Raw genomic sequence first — 22671 nt, 5'->3', positions numbered from 1 at the left:
ACCCAAGACCTGGTATTGCTGAATTTCACCCCACATACCACACAACTGATGCTAGACCATGTGGGGACGCTTAACCTAGTAGAAGACAACTGAGAAGTCTACAGGTCTCCAGTTCACTTCCCCGATTCAAGCTTAAAGAGGCCACGTGCTGACCTCACGCCGGTTCTCACTACCCCACGCAGCATGCAATAGGAGATAGGTAGGCTCCGCTTCTGGTTAAGATGGAAATCAGGTCTGGGAGAGTCTGTCCAGAGATGCTCTAGGGAGCAATCATTAAAAGGCAAGCAGAAGCCCGTGTGGAGCACAGAAAGGATGCGGAAGCTCTGGGGTCACTCTGGGTCAACGAGATTGCTCTTGGGGGCCAGGTGCAGGGCGCTTGGCGTGGGAGTGAGCAGGGTGGGCGGACCGGAAGCTGGGGCACGAGGACAATTTGCAGGGCCTCGGGACCCGTGTGGCCGGGAGGTCTCGGGTTGGGGCGCCGGGGCATGCCGCTTGCCTCCTGCTCCATGACCAGCAGCATGCCGTCCAAGTGCTCCTCTGGAGTCTTTGGGAAGCCCTCCGTTTCCATATTCTTTTTTGTTTGTTTAGACACAAGCCTCATGTATCCCAGGATGATACTGAAGCTCTCACGCTCCTGCCTCCACTTTCCCAGCGCCAGAATAAGAGGCCGATGCCACCATGCCGAGTTTATACTGGTGCCAGGGACCAAACTCAGAGCCTGGTGCGTTCTACCAACTGACCCACACCCCTGGCCCTGTTTGCTTGTTTCCTTTTTTTCTCTTTTTACATCTATATTTATGTGTGTGTGGATGTCAGAGTCTTTCCTTCCATTACGTGGGTCCTGAGGATCAAACTCAGGCCTGCAGCCTTGTCTCCAGAGCAAGCGGTCTGGTTAGCCTCGTTTGTTTGTTTTTGTGTCAGGCTCTCACTATGCCACACAAGCTGCCTGTGAGCGCTTGGGTTCACACAGTGCTCCCGCTTCAGCCTCTTAGGAAGCTGGGACAAGTGTTCTCCATCACACACTCCAGGCTTCCGTCCCGCATCTCCCCACACCACCTGGTCTGCGTTCACTGTTTGTTGCAGAGGTCCTCCCTGTGGTCCCACCAGCAATACACTTGGTGCTCAGCACTGTGGTCTCACCACAGAGCTCAGTTCCTCCAGGAAGCCCTCCTTGCCTCTCCTACGTAGGAACTGATCCCTCTAATGTGTGCGCATGGTTCCTGGCTCATGACTTCTGTGTCTACCTTTATCGGTGTTCTGTCTGCCCATTCGTCTCCCCACAAGTCTGGAATTCTCTCATTTATCTCTAGACTCCTTACTCCTTGCCCTGTGATCAGGAGGAAAGCCGTCAGGGAGAAGAGCAGGAGGCCCCGGTGCTGGTGTAAACCAGCAGCAGCTGGGTACAGTGGTCTGGCCACCTTGGATGCATTGTCTTCCGGATCTGCCACCACCTGCTCAAGTCCCCAGCCTGCCCCCTACTCTTCAGAGAAGACATACGCTCCCATTGGCTGCCTCCTGTTGCCAGCAACTTCTAGCACCTCATTAACTCAGATGGCCCGCCTCTCCCTAGAGATGTGGCATGGGTAGGACTCAGGGCTCAAGCTCGTCTTCCAGGCCGTCCTGCCTCTTGAGGCTTTATGCCAACCCACATAAGACCCATCACCAGGCCCAAAAGTTATCTTTAGGAAGGAGCCCCTGGAGTCTCCAAGTTCGAATAATAGAAGGACACCTCAGCTATGGGGTCAGGCTGGGGGCCTTATGAAGAGCTTCTGGTTCAGAGGAAAAAAAAATGTGGTTCATGTTAAAAAAAAAATGTGGTTCATGTTATGGAGACCTAGGACTTCCAAGGAAGCCAAAAAGGAAAATAGTCCAGGAGTTCTCCTCTGTTCAGGAGGATGCCTCTGGCATGCCAGTCTTCAGTTGAGTGAGGGGCCTAGTCAAGTTACTCCGGGTGTGTTCCCGTCTCAGTCCACCTCAGGAGTCTATCCTCAAGGCACAGAAGAGCTTCCAGAAAGGGAGCAGCTGCAGAAAGAACAGCCAGACTAGAAGGAATGGAACAAGACGGTTGGACAGTCCACCTGCCCACACACCTGTGGCCGGCCACACCTCTGTCTTTAGCTGTGTCTGTGGGAACCTCTCCTGCCAGGGAGGCTAGGTACAGGCCCTGGGGCAGTAGGAGGTGGAGGTGAGACCTCAGCCTTGAGGGAAACAAAAGGGTTAACTCTCCCTGGGTCTGTGGAAGGCAGCTCACCCCAGGGAGATGCAAGTCCAGGACTGTCTCTGGTACCTTCTCAATTCCAATTTCCCTCTTCCTCCTCCTTCCATCTCCATCTGGGAACAGTGGGAGGAGAAGCCGGGAGCCCTCAGCACCAACGTCTCTGGGGTATCATTTAACATGGCCGGTAATCATCACCATCTGGATCATTAACTTCTCTCTCCTTCATAGCCATTCTCGTCAGGCCTGGATATGTCTTCCTCTTCTCCCTCCTCCTCTTCCTGCCACCACCAACACACAGTGTGAATGCTAGAAACAGACAGAGTCCCATTCTCCCCCAACCCCTTGCCCGGTGCACACAGATCAGCTGGGAGGCAGGATGGAGGAAACCAGAGGTCCAGAGCAAATCTGCAACACCGAGTCCTCATCAAAATCGGAAAAGGGACACTGGAAGGCAAATCTATGGCTGAGAACAGGATTCAAACAACCAACGGTAAAGATGCTTCTGCAGACCGAAAGGAGCCATGGGAGCCTGTGAGAATTAGTGAGCGCCCTTTGCCCCGAACACAGGGAGATGACTTCCTAAAGGGTTTCATGGCCTTCAGGATGCCTTGCATGGTAAGAGGTTGTGTCAGAACCTTCTGGCAGGAGGAAGACGCCAAAGTGGGTCTCGGGCCTGCCCATCCCCCCAGAGCCACGGGATGCCTCTTATTTCACACAGCCAGTACTCCCCTCAGACTCTTGGGAATGTGAGAAAGCCTTTCACATCAGACCAGCCAGTGCAGTACCACTTTCGAGAAAACGGTCTGTGTAGCCCTTAGGAAGGCCACTCCGGTCCCCGAGCATTGCCCCCAGCTGGTATTCCCCCTCCCTTCAGGCCTAGGTAATGACAGGAGTGTTGGGTATGGGTTCAGCCTGGCCCCTGACCCCTCCCTGAATCAAAAGCAAAGTCCACAGAACCTTCCGCCCGGTTGCCAGGGCAGGCCAGCAGGTCCAGTGGAGATAAGGGCTACACTTTGGACTCCATGGCCAGAGGACAGCGAAGGGGCTGAGGATCCCAGGCCTATGTCCTTCCTGATGTTAGGTTGACTCCCCTCTCGGGTTAACGGGTTAACGGTTTGAGACAGGCAAGAAGGACAGGGGTGCAAAGAAGGGAGGGGTACCTGCCACAAATCACTTGGTCATTACCCTCACCACCTCCGCCTAGCAGCACCCAACCTCTCATTTACCCCCTCATTACCCTGGCGCCTGGCAGGGGTCTGGCCGGGAAGGGAGGACGCTCTGATGGCCGGCGGGTGGAACAGTTTCCAGCCCCAAGCCCCGACCAAGTGGCCGATGGCTGGCTACTTCAGAGCAAAAGAAAGGGAGGGGGGGCTCAGCACGAAGGGAGAGCTCCTGGCCCGGGAGTGGTTGGTGGCTGTGTCCGGAGTCTGGCTCCCAGTCCTCCCCACCCGGTGACCACGACAGCGGCGCTGCAAGGCCCTCGGGCAGGGGGAGGTGCCAGCCCGCGTCCCGCCCCTCTTCCTCCACCTTCGCCTCCCCTCCCAGCCCGGTGCAGCCCGATCCCGCGGGCCGCTCGGTCCCAGTCCCAGGCTGGGATCGAGGGGCTGCCATTACCGAGGAGGCTGACGAAGACCCTGAATCCTACCGGCCCCAGCAGGCATCGAGGACAGCGAAAGCCGGGACACCTGCGTGCACAGGTGAGACCTGGGAGGGCGGATGCCGGGCTGGCAGGGAACCGGGAACTTGGGACAGGGTCGCAGTGCCTAAGAAGGAGGGAGGAGGCAGGGAAAGAAGAGGGAGGGAGGGAGACTAGCTGGGGCTGGGTAAAGGATGGAGAGGGTGAAGCGGGGAGGGATAGTAAGGGGCGGGGAGGGGGGGGCTGGCTGACCTCAGAAGCAAGACTGTTGGCGAGGGGGGGGCGGGGGATGACAGAATGAGCAATCTCCTGTGTATCTAAGTCAGAGAAACATAGGGGAGAGAAATGGAGGGGCCAGAGGCCCCTGTATAGTGTTCTTGAGCCCATCTCCCACTAAGGGCCTCTTCCCTCCAGGCCCTGCCTACTGGAAGGGATGGGACTTCCATCCAGGTTTAGGAAAGAGGGGAGGAGTCCCGCGGCTGACTTCCAGCTCCACGGTGCTGTCCTCGGAGGCTGGGAAAGACCGAAGTTAGTGGGAGACCAGAGCGCTGCTTCTGCTAGGCTTGCCTCTACCGACCCTGTGTAACAGCTCTCCCAACTTCACCAGCTTGTGCGCGGCCGTGGGGGGTCCAGGTAAGGGGTGTGCATACTTCTCAATAAAGGGACAGAAAAAAAGTCGATTCTTGGGCCTATAGGGTCTCAGTTTCTACTAACCAAAAAGCAGCCATGGACAGCGAGCCATCAGTAGAGGTGGCTGGATGGACTGTGGTTGAACTAGCTGGAACTCACAGAATGAGAACTGCGTGTATTATTCACTTTCCCCAAACGTTTTTCTTTTTACTTTGTTCTACTTTTAAAAATGTAAAAGTTGCCAAGTGTGATGGAATATGTCTGTAATCATAGTACTGTAGAAGCTGAGGCAGGGGAGATCCAGAGTTGGAAGGCAGCCTAGCCTGGGTTACACTGTGTGTTCCAGGTCAACCTGGGTTACATTATGAAACCCCTCTGTCTCAAATCAGGAAAGAAAATAAAAAAGCCATCCTTAGCCCATAGTCTGTTCCAACATGGGAGACCCACTTGGCCGTCACGCCATGGAGTTTGTGCAGCGTTGTCAAAGGTAGCACAGGAAGAGGAGACTAGCTACAAGAGGACGCTTCTACCTGGGGCTATTTAGAGCACTAGAGATTTTCTGTGACCCTTACTCCCAGCTGCTCTTGAGATTACAGCATCCTTTGAGGCCAAAGTGGGAACGTTTCCCAAATGTAAAGCAGATGTTTCTACCCAACATGCACCTGGACCTGCTCTCCCCCCACCAACTTATAGATAATGCACCCCCACTTCCCCCCATGTGATCACCATCTGGTCACCTTCTTCCCCTCTCTGGCCTCTAGTCTTTCCCTGCTATCTGATCTGTGGAGACACCCTCACTAACCCAGCCTGGGCTCTCTGTCTTGCAGACAAGGGAACCCCCTTTCTCCAGGGCATTGGCACTATGGCCCTTTGGGAGTGAGCCAGGATAGAGCAATGCAAGCCTTTGGACCTCCAGATGAGGGTCCCCTTCAAGGCCTGGTTGCTTCCCGAATTGAGACTTACGGGGGCCGTCATTCGACTTCTGCCCAGAGCGCTGCTGGGAATGTCTATCCCAGAAGAGCTCCTGTGTTGGTGAGTCTGCTGTGCCCGGAAGGTGACCCGGGTGGGGCAGGAGGGAGGACACCAAGGCTTTGAAGTCTGTCCCCTTATAGTTTCGCAGGCTGCTCTATTCTTGTCCCTTAACCTCCTCTGCTTTCTGGGGTTGCTGGGAGAGGAGGGCCTTGGCTGGGCCAGGATCCCAGGACTTCACACCCAGCCCCAGACAACAGAGCGGCAGAGGCAGGGAGCCTATGGGAGCCACACCTACCGAGGAGGGATAGGAAGGCATTTCTGAGCTACTAGGGCAGTGGGAAAGACATCTCTCAGTCTCTATTTGTGAGGAGTTGGGAGGAGTCCAAAGCTTCCTGAGTCAGGACTGAAGAAGAGCAAAGGTTCAGGGCACCCCTGTTCTCACAGGGGAGGAGGGAGTGGAGGGAACTGTCTTGGTCCCGCCCCTGGCTCTACCTGACTGGCCCACCTCCAAGCCTAGTAAAGGAAAGGGGTGTGGAAGCCAGGGTCTAGGCTGTTTCTGCCCTCAGTGCTTCCTTAAGGCAGGTCCACTTCTGACTGGGGGCATTCCCTGCCTCCCTGGAGGATTCCACCCCGGGAGATGGAGACCCTCCCAGGCACAGGGTGGAAAGGGACACTAGGAAGTATGTGGGGTAATTCAGGCCAAGGCAGACAAGGAATGTGACCAGGCCTGCCTTGGGGAGGAGACTTGTGGCTAAGGCCTCATCCAACCTCAAACACAGAAGGACAGCAACTCCCAGTGGCATAGGACACTAGCTGCAGCCCTCGTGAGGAGGCTGCACCTTTGTGAGTTCTCGTTCCCTTGTGTGAGAGAGACTAGCTGTCACAAAGGAACGAACTCGGAACACAGCATATATCATTCACCATGCCTGCTAGTCCTTGGCACTGAGGGTCTGTGTACAGCTGGGTGAGCTGGAGTTGAATGGATACCCACAGACATGCGTGTGTCTCACTGCAGAGCCCGGACATGTGTGTGTCCCACTGCAGAGTACAGACAGGTGTGTGTCCCACTGCAGAGTACAGACATGTGTGTGTCTCACTGCAGAGTACAGACATGTGTGTGTCTCACTGCAGAGTACAGACATGTGTGTGTCCCACTGCAGAGTACAGACATGTGTGTGTCCCACTGCAGAGCCCGGACATGTGTGTGTCCCACTGCAGAGTACAGACATGTGTGTGCGTGTGCACCTGCTCCGCAGGAGGCCTCAGCTTCTACCTCCAGGTTCCCTGGGGAACCAGGCAGGCATGCCCCAGCCCAGCTGAACTTGCCCTGCCTGGCAGCAGCCACTGTGACTCAAAGCAACTCATACCAAACTGGTTTGATGAAAGCAGCGAGCAGTCCAGCTTGCAGGGGTGAGGAGCTCGGCCCCTTCTACCTCCCAGAACCTCCCCCATCTTCTCTTTCCCCAGGACCCTAGTCTCCGACTCCTCCAGCACTACGTCCCTTTTACCAAGGGCTCTGGCCAGGCCCGAGGTCTGCCTCCTCTGCTTCGGGAACCAGAGAAGAGGCATGGGGGCCATTTGGGGGTTGGCCCAGCTCACTCCCCCAAACTCAAGGTAAGGATTCCCTTTACTTCTGCCTCAGTGTTCATAACCCGATTCATGATGGCCTGCAGGGACAGCCAAGCCAGAAACTCCATGAACAAACAAAAATGTGTCCATTTTATGTCATTGTTACCTGAGACCATGCTTTGTTTTTTTTTTTTTTGTTTTTGTTTTTGTTTTTGTTTTTTTTTTTGGTTTTTACGAGACAGGGTTTCTCTGTATTGTTTTGGAGGCTGTCGGTCCAGCCCCGCCTCGAACTCACAGAGATCCACCTGCCTCTGCCTCCCAAGTGCTGGAATTAAAGGCGTGCGCCACCACCGCCCGGTGAGACCATGCTTTCTTAAGTCTGGTCCTTACCTGAAGGTTCCTCAGTCTGGGGTGTGTATCTCAGTGGAAAAGGGCTTGCCTAGCATGCAGAAGGCCCTGGGTTCAACTTACAGCACAATCAAAAGCAGGGTTTTGTTTTTCTAAGTAAAGAAAATCAATTCTTAAAGACCACTCTGGAAGGCCTGACTCTGCTCCTCCCCCTGTTCTAAGTGAGACAACCTCTTGAAGGCATCGTTCTGGTCAGGGAGGTCCCCTCAAATCCCTCTACCCAGGAATCTTTCTGCAGACAAAAGTGTAACTTTATTTCCTGGGTAATAATGACCCAATTCATGTCATGCCAGGCACATGTGTGTATGCATGTGTGCACATGCAGTCTTTCCGGTGCCTGGGCACCAGATGTTGGGGATGTGTCAGGCTGGTCACCTCCTCTGCTCTCCCAGGAAGTCACCAAGGCCCACGAGCTGGAAGTGAGACTGCACACATTTAGCATGTTTGGGATGCCCCGCCTGCCACCGGATGACCGGAAACGCTGGGAGATAGGAGAGGGAGGTGACAGTGGCCTGACCATGGAAAAGTCCTGGAAGGAGCTGGTACCTGAACACAAGGTAGGTTTGGAATGGTCTGTGTCCCCGCAACGCATCAGAGCCTTCTCCACACAGTGTACGCGTATCTCACGTCTGTCCAGGGAAAGGCAAAGGCCTTGGTATACGGCACCCAGAGCGGAAAACCTCTAGAGATCTTCAAACCCCAGCTCTGCCACCAACTAGTGAAGCCTTGGTTATGACGGAGGACCTCTCCAATCCTCACTTGCTTCATATGGAAAATGGGGGTGATGCTACCTACAAACTAGAGGGTTGGTTAGGATTAAAAAGGTGCTGTGTAGAGGGACCAGAACCCAGGGCACAGATCTAGCACTTAACAAACGGCACCTATCCTTAGCGTTCCCCAAGTGAAGCAGCACTGTCGCCCTCAGGAGATGAGCCGTGAGCTTTGCCACCAGCAGGAAGCACTGTGGGAGCTCCTGAGCACTGAGCTGATCTACTCCAGGAAGCTCAAGATCATGACCGATGTGAGCCACCCTCAGCCCCAACCTCGCCTCCTCCCCACCTGGGTCCTTGGTATTATCTCCGTTCTCCCAGAGCAGAAGGGGCTCGGGGGCAAGATTCCAAGCCATGATTTCAGACCTGCTCAGGGTCGGGAACAGAGAGCTGAAGATGGCAGGCTTGGGGAGACCCTGGAGAAGAGAGACCAGGTGCTGAGCCCCTGTCTTCCTCCCTGCCTCTAGCTCATGGCAGCTGGTCTGCTGAATTTGCAGCGGGTGGGACTGCTGACTGACGTGAGTGGAAACGCGGTAGGGGGCGGGGCCACAGCGGTAGGGGGCGGGGCCACAGCGGCTGCTCAGGCTGAATTCCCGCATTTCCTGGGACACCCTGACTTCCCTGAACTTCTCACTCGCATTAGTCCCCCACCTGGCCCAGGCCCCTAGCACCCTGGGGCCACAGGGGTAGAGGGACTACCCAGGGTCTTCCAGGCCACTGTCAAGGTTCTCCCTTTGTCCCCAGCCCTGTCACTGAAGTTGAAAGTCCTTGCTTGTCCCTTCCTGACTGTGACCCGACCTAGGTCTGTTACTAAGCCCTGCTCACTCCTCCAGGTGTCAGCAGAGACCCTGTTTGGAAATGTCCCCAACCTGATTAGAGTCCACCGGAGCTTTTGGGAGGAGGTGCTGCAGCCAGTCCTAGAAGAGACTCGAGCCTCCCGCCAGCCTCTGGACCCTGTCAGCCTACAAAACGGCTTCCTGACAGTGAGTGTGGGAAGACCCAGAAAGAGCAAGATGAATGAGGTCAGCCCAAAACGACCACGGGGCACAGCCCCAACTCCAAAATATAACCTCATCTCCTCCATCCCAGTCCACACGTATGCCTGTCTCCAGGGTTCCTCGGTCTTCTGGAGACCCATGAAATGAAAATAGCCCTACGTTAGGGGTGCAAGGGGGTGTGCTCTCACCAGATGTGCAATCTTGTATTTGATTTTCTTTTTCTTCTCTTTCTTTCTTCCTTTCTTTTTTTTTTTTTTTTTTTTTTTTTTTGGTTTTTCGAGACAAGGTTTCTCTGTGGCTTTGGAGGCTGTCCTGGAACTCACAGAGATCCGCCTGCCTCTGCCTCCTGAGTGCTGGGATTAAAGGCGTGTGCCACCACGCCCGGCTTTCTTTCTTTCTTTTTAAAGATAGGGTCTGGCAATGTTGCCCAGGCTAGCCTGGTAGTCAAGACTTTCCTGTATTAGTTTCCCAGGTGCTGTAATAACAAGGGTGCACTACTTGACTGCTGTAAAATATTAATTATTCCTTTGAAACCCACCACGAAATAGCTAAGTGCAAGGATGAGGCCTAAAGTTCCAGAGAGGTGGCCCAGCAGTAAGAACACTGGCCGCTCTGACAGAGGACCTGGGTTTGTTTCCAAGAACCTACATGGCTGCTCACAACCGCTGTAACTCTGGTTCTAGGGGCCCTGACCTAACTTCTAAGAGAACTAGACATGCAAACGGCACACATACAGACACACACATACACACACACACATGGCACACACACTCATACACATACACACATAGCACACGCACATACACACACATATATACACATGGCACACACACATACACATACACACACATGGCACACACACTCATACACATACACACATAGCACACGCACATACACACACATATATACACATGGCACACACATATACACACACACACGGCACACACACTCATACACATACACACATAGCACACGCACATACACACACATATATACACATGGCACACACATATACACACACACACATGGCACACACACTCATACACATACACACAGCACACACACATACACACACATATATACACATGGCACACACATATACACACACACACACGGCACACACACTCATACACATACACACATAGCACATGCACATACACACATATATACACATGGCACACACACTCATACACATACACACATAGCACACGCACATACACACACATATATACACATGGCACACACACTCATACACATACACACATAGCACACGCACATACACACACATATATACACATGGCACACACACATACACATACACATGGCACACATACTCATACACATACACACATAGCACAGGCACATACACACACATATATATACACATGGCACACACATATACACATACACACACATGGCACACACACTCATACACATACACACATAGTACACGCACATACACACATATATACACATGGCACACACATATACACACACACACATGGCACACACACTCATACACATACACACATATATACACATGGCACACACACTCATACACATACACACATAGCACACGCACATACACACACACACACATGGCACACACATATACACACACACACACGGCACACACACTCATACACATACACACATATATACACATGGCACACACATATACACATGCACACACATAGCACACACACATACATACACATACACACATATATACACATGGCACACACACTCATACACATACACACATAGCACACACACATACACACACACATGGCACACACACTCATACACATACACACATAGCACACACACATACACACACACACATGGCACACACATATACACATACACACACATATATACACATGGCACACACACTCATACACATACACACATATATACACATGGCACACACATATACACATACACACACATGGCACACACACTCATACACATACACACATAGCACACGCACATACACACACACACACATGGCACACACATACACACACACACACACACGGCACACACACATATGGCACACACTTGCAGACAAAACACTCATACATGTAAAATAAATAAAAATTTTAAGAATGTGTCTTAAAGAATGGTGCCTCCGTAAGGAGACCCCTGGGGGACTTAGTTGGGGTAGGAAGGGCTGGTAAAAGGCCACAGGGGCATTGACTGTGGACTTGGTAAGAGAAGGAGAACTGGCCTGGGTCTAGACTTTCGACCGTAGTGTTTCGGGGTCTGCCGGAAATCTTGGAAGGGGGTACAAAACCAGGCTGTGGGGAGCAGTTTCCTGGGAGCCTTTAGCACCCCTCCCTTCAGAGCAGGGCTTCCAGATAACTTTTAGGTCATAGAAATAGGAGCCCCAGTGTCCCGAAAACAGTCGGGTTGAATTATTGATGGCGGGAGAGTGAGTTCAGAGGGGCAGGCACAGGCAGTGCCATGGACAGAATGAACTCCAGGGGTAGCCAGGCCCTGCCCCTCAGGGTGTCTGTTCCTCTCCGGACCACAGAATGAGGGACCCGGCTGTGGGAGGCATCCCGGGAGGTAGAGGCTGTCAGGGGCTTCATTTAGGGGCTGTGTTCTACAGCCAGAGTCTATTCATGACTCCCCGCCCCCTGCCCTGTATCTGTTCCTCCAGTTTGGCCAGCGCTTCCATCCGTACGTCCAGTACTGCCTGCGAGTGAAGCAGACCATGGCTTATGCCCGGGAGCAGCAAGACACGAACCCTTTGTTCCACACTTTCGTGCAGGTGGGGTGCCATGGGACATGGAGGCTGGAGGGGTTCGAGTGCACAGCCAGGTCACGTGGGCTGAGGCAGTCCCTGGATGTGCAGGCAGGAGGGTCCCTGCACACGCCTGAGCTCCCCGGCCTTCCCCGCAGTGGTGTGAGAAGCACAAGCGCTCGGGAAGACAGACGCTGGGTGACTTGCTCATCAAACCCCACCAGCGCATCACCAAGTATCCGCTGCTGCTGCAAGCTGTGCTCAAGAGAAGCCCCGAGCCCCGAGCCCGAGAGGCCCTGAATGCCATGGTAAGAGCTCGGGTGAGGCTCCTGCCCTCGGTGCTGGCGGCTGGTGGGTGACGGGTAAGAGCTATCTCCAGAGATCACCGAGGCCCCATTTCTCGCACAGTGCTAACTGACTAGGCCTATTTTAGAGTGTTGTGGCTGCCACTGCGTGGGTAAACTGAGCTCAGCTGTGCCTCCCTCTGCTTCTCACGTCCTAAGATCGCAGCTGTGGAGTCTTTCCTGAGACACATAAATGGCCAGGTCCGCCGGGGTGAAGAGCAGGAGAGCTTGCTGGCTGCGGCCCAGCGCATAGGGCCCTATGAGGTGTTAGAGCCCTCCAACGAGGAGGTGGAGAAGGTGAGGAAAGGGGCCCCAAAAATGCCAGGTTCCGGGAAGGTAGATGAGGGAGCAGCCCGGCTGGGAGAGGACAGAGGCCAACAGGTCCCGCGCCTGCGCACTACTGCCACTGGGTGTGCCCATCATTCCTTCCTGTGGGAGGAGACCAACGGGTAAAGGAGAAGAGTGAAGAGGGGACACTAGGGTGTCTGCTGTGGCTCCAGGCACAGAAAGGATGGGCTGGTGACAGAGCCACCCTGGCTTGGGATGGGAGAGGCACACATGCATGGCGCCCTGATCCCCTTCCTGCTTCCTCTCTGTTCCCTTAGAACCTGCGCCCATTTTCCACCCTGGACCTCATGGCCCCTATACTAGGGGTTGCCCCCGAGCACACCAGGCAGCTACTGCTGGAAGGCCCTGTGCGAGTGAAGGAAGGGCGAGAAGGGAAGGTGGGTGCCCCGCACCGGAGTGGGACATGGAAGGACATGGATGGGAGGCCAACACGCTGGAAGCGGGGCTGGGAGAGGTGACTTGGCGGGGAAGAGCGCTTGCTCTTTAGGCACGAGGACCTGGGGATGGAGACACTGTTGAGCAGTTAAGGGCACGGGCTGCTCTTGCAGAAGACCCGTGTTCGGTCCCTAGCACCCGTGTGGCTACTCACCACAGTCTATATAACTCCAGCTCAAGGATCTGACACCTCTTCTGGCCTCCCCAGGCACTGCAAACATGGTGTCTAGACACATACAGGAAGGCAAAATATCCACACACATCAAATAAAAAAATAGACCTTCCAAAGAAAAATCAAGGAGCTACAGGTCACCAAACTGGCTCCAAACTTAAAAAACAAGAGAACCTAAATTTGACAACTCAACACCCACATAAGAAACTGAGCCTACAGCTGCAGAGACAACTGAGCTGTTAAGAGCACTTGCTGGTCCTTTTCTTTTTCTCTTTTTTTTCAAGACATAGTTTCTCCATGTGGCCCTGGCTGTCCTAGAACTCACTGTGTAGACCAGGCTGGCATTGAATTCACAGAACTCACCTGCCTCTGCCTCCCGAGTGCTGGGATTAAAGCTGGGATTAACACCCTACTGCACTTGCTGATCTTGCAGAGGACTCAAGTTCAGTTCTCAGCACCCATTGTCAAGCGGCTCACCACTGCCCATAACTCCAGCTGGGGGGGGGGGTTGTTGAGCCAAAACAACCTTCGGGCCTCCTTGGGCATTTTTACTCACATGTACATATCCACGCAGAGACACACGTCACTGAAATAAAATAAATGTGGAAGGAAGGAAAGGAGGGAGGGAGGGAGGGAGGAAGCTGGGCATGGCTGCTTGCATCTGTAGCCCCAGGATTGTTGGATAGCACAAGCAGATCCCGAGAGTTCCCTGGCCAGTCGACCTGTCTCAGAACAATAACATAGAAAGTGAGAGAGCGGGACACCCAGCATCCCGCTCTCTCCTGCACATGGGCACACTGGGCAAGCATCCACACAGTCACCACATACACCGCACACGTAATAGACCGCACATGCAAGGTAGCGATGGAAGAAAGTGTGGTGGGCCGGGCAAAAGGACATGGTTCGGGTCCTGCCTAGCTCCAGTCGCTTGCATGACCTTGAGCCAGCCCTGTTCCCTGCCTGTAAATCAAGAGACGGGACCCAGTCGTAGCCTCCCAGTGTGACACTCCATAGCTTTGCCCTGGTCCTTCTGCTCAGCCAGTGAGTCAGTGCCCCGACCAGCCCCGCCCCTGGCTGACCCTGCCGCTTTCTCCTGCAGCTGGATGTGTACCTGTTCCTCTTCTCTGATGTGCTCCTCGTAACCAAGCCTCAGCGCAGGGTGGTCAGAGCCAAGGTCATCCGTCCCCCTCTCATGCTGGAGAAGCTTGTGTGCCGACCACTGCGAGATCCCAGTATGTCCCCTCTACCAGAGGAGGAAGGGTCGGGATCGGGGTCAGATAAGGCCCAGGCCTTAAAGCAGAGCTTCTTCTCCGTGCAGACAGCTTCCTGCTGATCCACCTCACTGAATTCCAGTGTGTCTCCAGTGCCCTCACTGTGCACTGTCCCAGCTCGGCAGATCGTGCCCGGTGGGTGGAGAAGACCCTGCAGGCTCAGGTAGGTGGTGGTCAGGCCTTGGAGAGGGGTGAGCGTGCATCCCTGGAGCTCGGAGGGGCGAAGGAGGGCGGAGAGGCTGGGCTAAGTGCAGGTGCAGACTTGGGCAGACTTGGATTCCTTCCAGAGGAGGACAGTCTGAGAAAACCACAGCTAGCTACTGAACCAGCTATTGAGACGGGACCCCAAGATGGGGTCTACCCTAATGGTTTGACCACACTGAAACAATGCATTTCTAAACTTTATCTTCTGCTCAGACACCCAGGGGGCGATTTCTGGAGACAGGCACTAGGGCTAGGTGCCGGGGAATCAGAAAAGAATGAAAATAGCATTCCTGCCCTCCAGGAGTCTGCACTGCAGCTCATTAGAGTAATCAGAGTACAACAAATAACAAAGGCAAATATGCAGAAGACAGCAAGAGAGAAAGGGGCGGTGCCTTCTTCCCACCTGTCTGCTGGAAGAGCAGTGGTGCTGAGGGAGATTAGGGGGAGAAGTCATGGCTTCAGAGCCGACAAGGAGCCTGGGGGACTGACATAGGAGACAAAGGGGGACAAAGGGGACAAAGGAAGGAGGAGATGCCAAATACAAAACTCCAGAAACAGGAAACAGTCAGGTGTGTTGAGAGAATCACTGAGCTGGGAGGGCATCAAGTTGGCCCCATGTCTCACTTTATAGGCAGGGAACAGGGCCAGTCCAAGGTCATACAAACTCCAGAGTTCAGCTGGGACCATGTGAGACTGTCTCATGTCCTCTTACCCTCCCACACTTTCTCCCATTGCCACCATGGAGCGTGTGTGTGTGTGTGTGTGTGTGTGTGTGTGTGTGTGTGTGTGAGAGAGAGAGAGAGAGAGAGAGAGAGAGAGAGAGAGAGAGAGAGACTGTCTGTCTGTCTGTATGTATGTATGTCTGCCTGCCTGCCTGCCTGTTGTATATCATGTGTGTGCACCAGCGTGTGCATGTGCAGGACAGAGCAGGATATTTGCTTGACAACGCCAGGGCATGACATGTGAGTTTGAGTCCAGGCGGTCAAACACAGAATCATGTCCATCTCTAAGGCAATGCTAAGAACGTGAACTTTGTCCCATAGACTGTATGGAGCCAGTGGAGGTTTTAAACAGAGTGGTGATGGAAGAAAATTTATGCCATAAAAGCAGGAGTTCAGAAAAGAGAGATCAGTAAAGCTGTGATGCTTACTACGAATTCAGTGGCTTAAAACAACTGGAACCGGCTAGGGTGCAACTTAGTGGGACAGTGTATACTTAGCATGAACACAACCCTGGAGTTGATTGAGCCACAGTTCCACAGAAAACAAAACAAAATACTCCAGAAACAGAGTCCCTCATAATTCTGGAGGCCACAAGTTCAATGTCAAAAGTGTTGACAGAAATGAGCTTCCTGCCCAGGTTCTAGGGGACAATCTGTGACTCTTCCCAGCTACTGATGGCTTTAGTAGACCTTGTCTTGGAGCAGCAACCCCCACCCCCATCTCTGGCTTTCCCCTTTGTATGCTGGTGTCCAAATTTCCCTCCATTTCTTGTGAAGACAGCAGACACCCACTTTAGAATCCAGCAGGAGTGCAGAACCCACCGTCTGAGATCGCCTCCTTAGGTCCTTCAAAGACCCTTTCCCCAACTAAGGGCGGGCGCACCTGTGACTTCTAGGGGTTAGGATTCAGACCTTGCTTTCTCCAGGCTGCCAGTCAACCCACGGTGGGAGCAGAATGGCAAAGAGAGATGGAAATTTGAGTTAGACTATTTTGTCTTGTTTGTTGTCAAGCTGGGGCTCAAACCCAGGGTCTTTCCTATACTGGGAAAGTACTTGACCTCTGAACTCCATCCCCATGGAGTAATATGTACATTTATTTGTCTGTGTGGGTGGTGCATGTACGTGTATAGTTATACTTGCATTTCCACATCTATAATTGTTTTTTTCACCTGGCCCTCTATACATTTTCCCTTGCTTTGTTCCCAGTCTTAGCACAAGCCTTCTTGCACATTCTCCCTGTGGAACCTGTGGGAGCGAGTGAAACTTACTGGTGTTCATATGCAGAATAACAGCCCTGATAGTCTCCGCAGGGTGACAAATGGAGCATCACTCCTGCTCTAGGACCAGCAACTGAAAGCTTAAAATACTGCAATCCATCCAGAACACTCTCTTCTGGATTACTGTCAGTCTTCACACACACACACACACACACACACACACACACACACACACACACACACACACACACACCACAGATGCACACATACCATAAACACACACACCACACATACACACATACCATAAACACACACACATACATCACACACACACACACACACACGTAAACACACATACACACACCACAGATGCACACATACCATAAACACACATACACACTACAAACACACACACATACCACAAACACATACACACACACCACAAACATACAGACACATACATACCACAAACACACACACACACACACACAAAGGGGGTGGTAGAGTATCTTTTGGTCCCTCCACTGCCCAGGGCTCAGATTTTTTTCTTCTTTCCTTGCAGAAATGTTAAGTGAGGTGTCTTCCCTGTGGGTTACAGAGGTGGCTCACACTTTAACAGAAAATGAGCTTGCGGGTGGAGGTGGGGAAACTTAGTGGCTGGGGAGAGGAAAAGGAACTGATGAGGGGAACAAAAGGAACCCTCAGAGGTAGAGACCAAGAAACGAAAGCGGGCCCAATTGAGGACTAAAAGCAAGAGTCCAGAGCCCACACTGTCTGTGTTCTTGACAAGTTACTCCCCTTCTTCAGCCTGGTCTTCGTCTGGGAGGGGACGGTGGTAGCCAGAGAGCCAGGGTGAGGCCCTGCACTTTGTGCTGCTGCACGGGTGAGCGTCACTGTTCTGCTTACAGGAAAGGGTGAGATGGCTGAGCACTCCCATGGTCCGAGCACCCGGAAAGCTGAGACAGGAGTTCGTGAGTTCAGGGTTAGCCTGGGCTATACAGCAAGTTCTGCATCTGAGCCGCATAGAAAGACCTAGAGTCACAAAACAAAGAAGAGAAAGAAGGAGGAGGGAGACAGGAGTAGAGAGAAGGAAGAGAGGAGGAGGAGAAAGGGCGGCAGGAGGTGTGGAGCCGGAAGAAGGCACTGGTGTGGTAGTTGAGGGGCGAGGGGCACCATTTAGTGACCCTCGTCATCCAGTGCTGGGAGAGTGGGTGAATCTGGTGTGCCCAAGGAGCTGCGGAGAGAGGGCATTCCACCCTGGGGACTCTCCACAGGAATCCTGCTCAGGAGCCTCCCTTTCTTCAGCTTTGTGGGGCACCACGCACTAGCTCTTCCTCTCCTATACTGCTCACCTGTAGCCGCGGAGCCGACTGCTGCTGAGGCTTTGAGGCAGCTGGAAGTCCTGTGCTCTGCTCCCTAGGGCCCCGCCCCTGCTCTTCCTGAGAAGCAAGCTCCTGGAGCCCGCTGGCACTGATGTCCCTTAAGGACCCCCCTGTCCTTCTCATGCTTTCCTTCCACACCTCAACCCTGTCCTTGGCATCCCGTCACATCCCGTCCCAAACTCGAGCTTGAAGCCTGTGGAGCAAGCTGTGTGTCCCTTCGCCTTGCTTGTACCTTTCCCCATTTGACACTGAGCTGGGGAAGAGGACAGAGGAGCTGGCCCTGTGTGCTAGCTTGCTGCCCTTGCTGCCCCCAGGTCTCACCCTCTGTTCTGGCTCAGTAACCGGGGAGCCAGGGAAGGAGAGTTAGAACTCTCCATTAGATATCATGTTCCTATGCCTGCCCAACTCTCCTCCAACATGTCTCGTCCTGACCTGGCCGCCCCCGTGCTCCTACAGAAGCTGTGGAGAAGCCTAGGAACCCCGGGCTGCTGGCTCATATTCCCCTAGCTAATGGCAAAGCCAAATATGGAGTCACCAGGTTAGCCTAGCATCAGTCAGAACAGAGCATTGCATGGGGGGAGGGCCCTACTCTATGCCAGGTGCAGCCCCCATCAGCTACTGTGGTGGGGATGCCTGGGGAAGGGGTAGATAGACAACTCCAGCTACAACCCTGCCTCCCTCCCTCCCTCCCTTCCTTCCTCTCTCCCTTCCTTCCTCGCTTCCTTCCTTCCTTACTTCTTTTCCTTCCTTCCTTTCCTTTCATTTCTTCCTTCCTTCATTTCCTTACTTCCTTCATTTCCTTCCTTCCTTCCCTCCCTCCCTTCCTTCCTTCCTTCCTTCGTCCCTCCCTTCCTCCCTCCCTCCCTCCATTCCTGCCTCCCTCCCTCCCTTCCTTCCTTTCCTTCCTCCCTCCCTTCCTTCCTTCCTCCCTTCCTTCCTTTCCTCCCTCCCTTCCTTCTTTCCTCCCTCCCTCCCTCCCTTCCTTTTCTCCCTCCCTCCCTCCCTCCCTCCCTTCCTTCCTTACTTACTTCTTTTCCTTCCTCCCTCCCTCCCTTCCTTCCTTTCTTCCCTCACTCCCTCCCTCCCTCCCTCCCTCCCTTCCTTCCTTCCTTCATTACTTCTTTCCTTCCTTCCTTCCTCCCTCCCTTCCTTCCTTCTTCCCTTCCTTCCTTTCCTTCCTTCCTTCCTTCCTCTCCTTCCTTCCTTTTTATCCTTTCCTTTCCTTTTTTCCTCCCTTCCTGCTTGCTTTCTGAGATGGGGTCTCACTGTATAGCTCTGGCTGGCTGGCACTCTCTTTGTAGACTAGGCTGGCTTGAACTCAGAGATCCACCTGCCTCAGGTGGATCCACTGAGACCCAAATGCTGGGATCGTGTCCAGCCTACGGCCTTTCTTTACCAGCTAAGAAGCCCTTGAGTGTTTTCTTAGCCACACCTATGAATACTGATGCCCATCCTGCCCATAGCAGCCACCTCTACCCTCACGCCAAGCCTCTTCCTACCGCCTCCCTGTGCGCCCCCCAACACTGTCCTCCTGTGGTAACAGGGCCCCTCCAGGCTGCCTTTGCAAAGCTTGCAGTCACTGAGCTAGGACTTAAAGAGCCTACTCACCCAGCTGTCCTCTCCACTTGCCTCCTTGGCCAGTAGCTGCATCTGAGCCTCGTCTTTGCAGCTGTGGGATGCGCTCGTGGCCATGCTGTCATACTGTAGGGTGATGATGCTGTCACACTGTAGGGTGATGGCGTGCTACAGAGCACCTACCTATGCACATGGAGGTACTTCACAAGCCATCCCTCGGCTGTCACTACTTTATTCTGTATGAAAACTCCGAAGAAGGAACATGGACATGTGCCGTCTTCTCTTCCATCTGGGAACAGCTTTGCTTTCACACCCGTCCAAGGGACAGAGGGGTCCTCAGCCTGGGGCATGCAGACCCCTGCTCCTCCCACCTTCGGGATGGAGGCCAAGGTGATGGGAGAGGAATGTGCCCAAAAGAGCAACCTGAGCACCAGGATGGTTCAGAGCCCTTGCAGCGCCTCGTGCCAGTCAAGGAGAGCTCCTAAAAGAGGAGCATGAAGGGCATCCGGAGTCGTGAAAAGCAGGCACATGGTAGAGGAGAGGGGGCTTCCTGCCCACCCCAGTCACCCCAGCACCAGCTCTGCAGCTCAGGGCACCACATCTTGGCACCACTGTGCTCCCTCATGTAAAAAACGACTCCTGAGGTTGTCACTAGCCTTCTAGCTCCCTTTCTCAGTAGGACCAGAAGTGTAAACACCCGTGCCCTCAGAAGGGCGTTAGGAGGCATAAAGACCCCATAGGTAAATTAGTCCAGTGGCCAGCATACAGCAAGTGCTCAGTATAGGAGAGCTCATAATAATGAAAGTCCCTCCCCAGGCCAGTCTGCAGAAGCTGAAGGCTGAGGAGTATGTCCAACAGAAGAGGGAGCTCCTGGCCCTATATCGCAACCAGGGCAGGGAGTCCCCCAGCACCAGACCCTCCACTCCTTCCGCAGAGGACTCTCAGAGCAGTGCAGAGGGGAGGTAAGACTCAAGTGTGCCCTCAGGGGAGGAGGCCACAGGTCGGGAGGAGGGAGGAGACAGTTAAAAGGCTGAGTAGAGTCAGTACAGCCTTGGGAGACCCAGTGTGGGTACAGGAACACCAGCAGCAGCCAGGAGTGGAAGAGGTTGGCAGCTACCGTGTGAAGGGATGCGTGGGACAGCGTGGGCACAGGGCAAAGGAAGCGGAAACATGGCATGTGAGCTCCCTGTGAGGGGCAGGCTCCAGAGTGAGGGCAGATATGGCTTCTCAGAATGTCAGTGCTTCCAGGACACCGCAAGTTCAAATCCCCGTGGTGTAAGAGGTCCGTCCAGGATGATACAGCTGCTTAGCAACTTCCAGAGAAAAAGAACCCACCACTGGACCCAGTCAGCAAATACGTACGAGACAAGCTGCTGCTGGTTGTGAGGTCCCAACCAGGTGCTGTGGATCAAATAGCTCAGAGGCAGCCCAAGCTCTTTTTGTTTGTTTTAAAAGTGTGTCGCTCAGGCTGACCTCGAACTCATGACATTCCTCCTGAGCAACCACACCCAGCTTAGCTCAAGGTCTTGAAATATGGAACACTTCATAAATTGCATGAACTTACACAGGAATGGTAATCTCCTCTGTCATTCCAATGTTAGTATATGTGCTGTCTAAAAAAAGTGAGTATCCAGGGCTTTTATAGAGCACAGTTCCAGCCAGTGAGGCGAGGAAAGCGATCAGTGTCGTGTGAAGAGACAGGACAGTAAGTGTGGAGTGCCTGTTCCTGAGTGGAGTGATGGGGAGGCTTCCTGGGCTTCTATGTGATCCTCATTATCCCCGTCCACTTTTGCTGTTAACCATAGGGCTTTGGAGTTCAGCGTCATCCCCCGCCTAGTGGTGACTGAAGATACGGATGAAGATACTCCCTCCATGCCTGACGACACCTCGGACTCCGGCTACAGCACCTGGATTCCAAGTTCCCCCAAGACCTCTCGCTCCCCGCTGAACAGGCTTCGGGCCAAGGCTCTTCGTAGGGACCCTCGTCTCACCTTCTCCAACCTGGAACTCCGAGATGTTCCTTTGCGCCCCCAGCCTCCTCACCCCCAAGCTTGCCAGCGACGAAGTGCCCCAGAATTGCCAGACGGGATACTAAGAGCAGGCAGTCTGGCCAGGACAGCGCCCCCAACCTGGTCCGAAGAGGAAGACGAGACTTTGGCCACACGGAATGTGGTGGCGGAAACCCTAAACAGGGCAGAGCGGCGGAGTCCGCTCCCCCAGTCCCCCACCCACACTGACTCTGCTGGGGAAAGCCCCTGGGACTCCTCAGACGAAGAGGGGCCACTATCCCCTGGACTCCGCCGCCGCCCCCTGCTGGCCGAGGACATGCTCAGGGAGATAAGGGAGGAGCTGGCCAGCCAAAGGATCGAGGGAGCCTCGGAACCCGGGGATGGCAAACCCCGGAAATTGACTCGAGCCCAGCTGCAGAGAATGAGGGGGACCCACATCATACAGCTGGACACCCCCGTGTCCACATCGTAAGTGCAGAAGGGAAACCACTGTAGGATAAAAGGGGAGTATGAAGGGAGGGAGAGGCCGTTCTAAGGACCGCAGTGCAGAGCAGGGACCCACGCAGGGAGGGTCTCAGCTTAACTGTCATCTACTCCGAAGTTTGACCTTGACCTAATGTGTCTGTCTCCTCCCTTTACAGAGAAGTGTGAGGAGCACCCAAGCCCTTTTGACACATCTCCTAGAGGAATTGTCTCCCCAAGAGTGCTGGTCACCACCCTCCCCCTGGACTCTACCTCAAGGACCCACTTCAAACCAAGCCTGACCCAGGCACCCACCTCCTGCTTTGGGGACCCTGAGGTCAAGAACTGCACCGTTGTGTCCCACAGACGCACCTCTGAGCCCCCACATAAAGCTGCCCGGAAACATGGCCACTGGTCAACACTGCATGAGGGTGGGCGGAGGGAATCATGGGTACCCACTGGGCGGTGATGCACAGTCTACTCTGTAAAGCGGCAGCGTGGCTGGACTTTCCAAGCCACTCCTCAGGTCCTGGGTTCTGCCCAGCCTCCCCAATACACAAACCACTCTTTCAGGGTCA

The 22671-nt window shown here is 53.9% G+C and overlaps 1 protein-coding gene across 1 annotated transcript; it reads left to right on the top strand.

Annotated features, from left to right (window-relative positions):
• Positions 1 to 3757: 3757 nt before the first annotated feature.
• Plekhg6 (pleckstrin homology and RhoGEF domain containing G6) lies at positions 3758 to 22671 on the top strand. The gene is made up of 17 exons (XM_040737583.1): positions 3758 to 3915; positions 4269 to 4487; positions 5312 to 5516; positions 6924 to 7070; positions 7826 to 7990; positions 8359 to 8454; positions 8671 to 8721; positions 9037 to 9186; positions 11870 to 11980; positions 12112 to 12261; positions 12457 to 12594; positions 12903 to 13022; positions 14352 to 14484; positions 14571 to 14686; positions 20439 to 20584; positions 21428 to 22099; positions 22273 to 22671. Exons 3-17 carry the CDS (start codon positions 5379 to 5381, stop codon positions 22280 to 22282), a joined length of 2343 nt encoding a protein of 780 aa, XP_040593517.1. The 5' UTR covers positions 3758 to 3915; positions 4269 to 4487; positions 5312 to 5378; the 3' UTR covers positions 22283 to 22671.

Source organism: Mesocricetus auratus, unplaced genomic scaffold, assembly GCF_017639785.1.
Source record: "Mesocricetus auratus isolate SY011 unplaced genomic scaffold, BCM_Maur_2.0 Super-Scaffold_100676, whole genome shotgun sequence".
NCBI lineage: Eukaryota > Metazoa > Chordata > Mammalia > Rodentia > Cricetidae > Mesocricetus > Mesocricetus auratus.
Note: the sequence above shows the minus strand (reverse complement) of the source record. Positions and strands in the feature narration are given on the sequence as shown.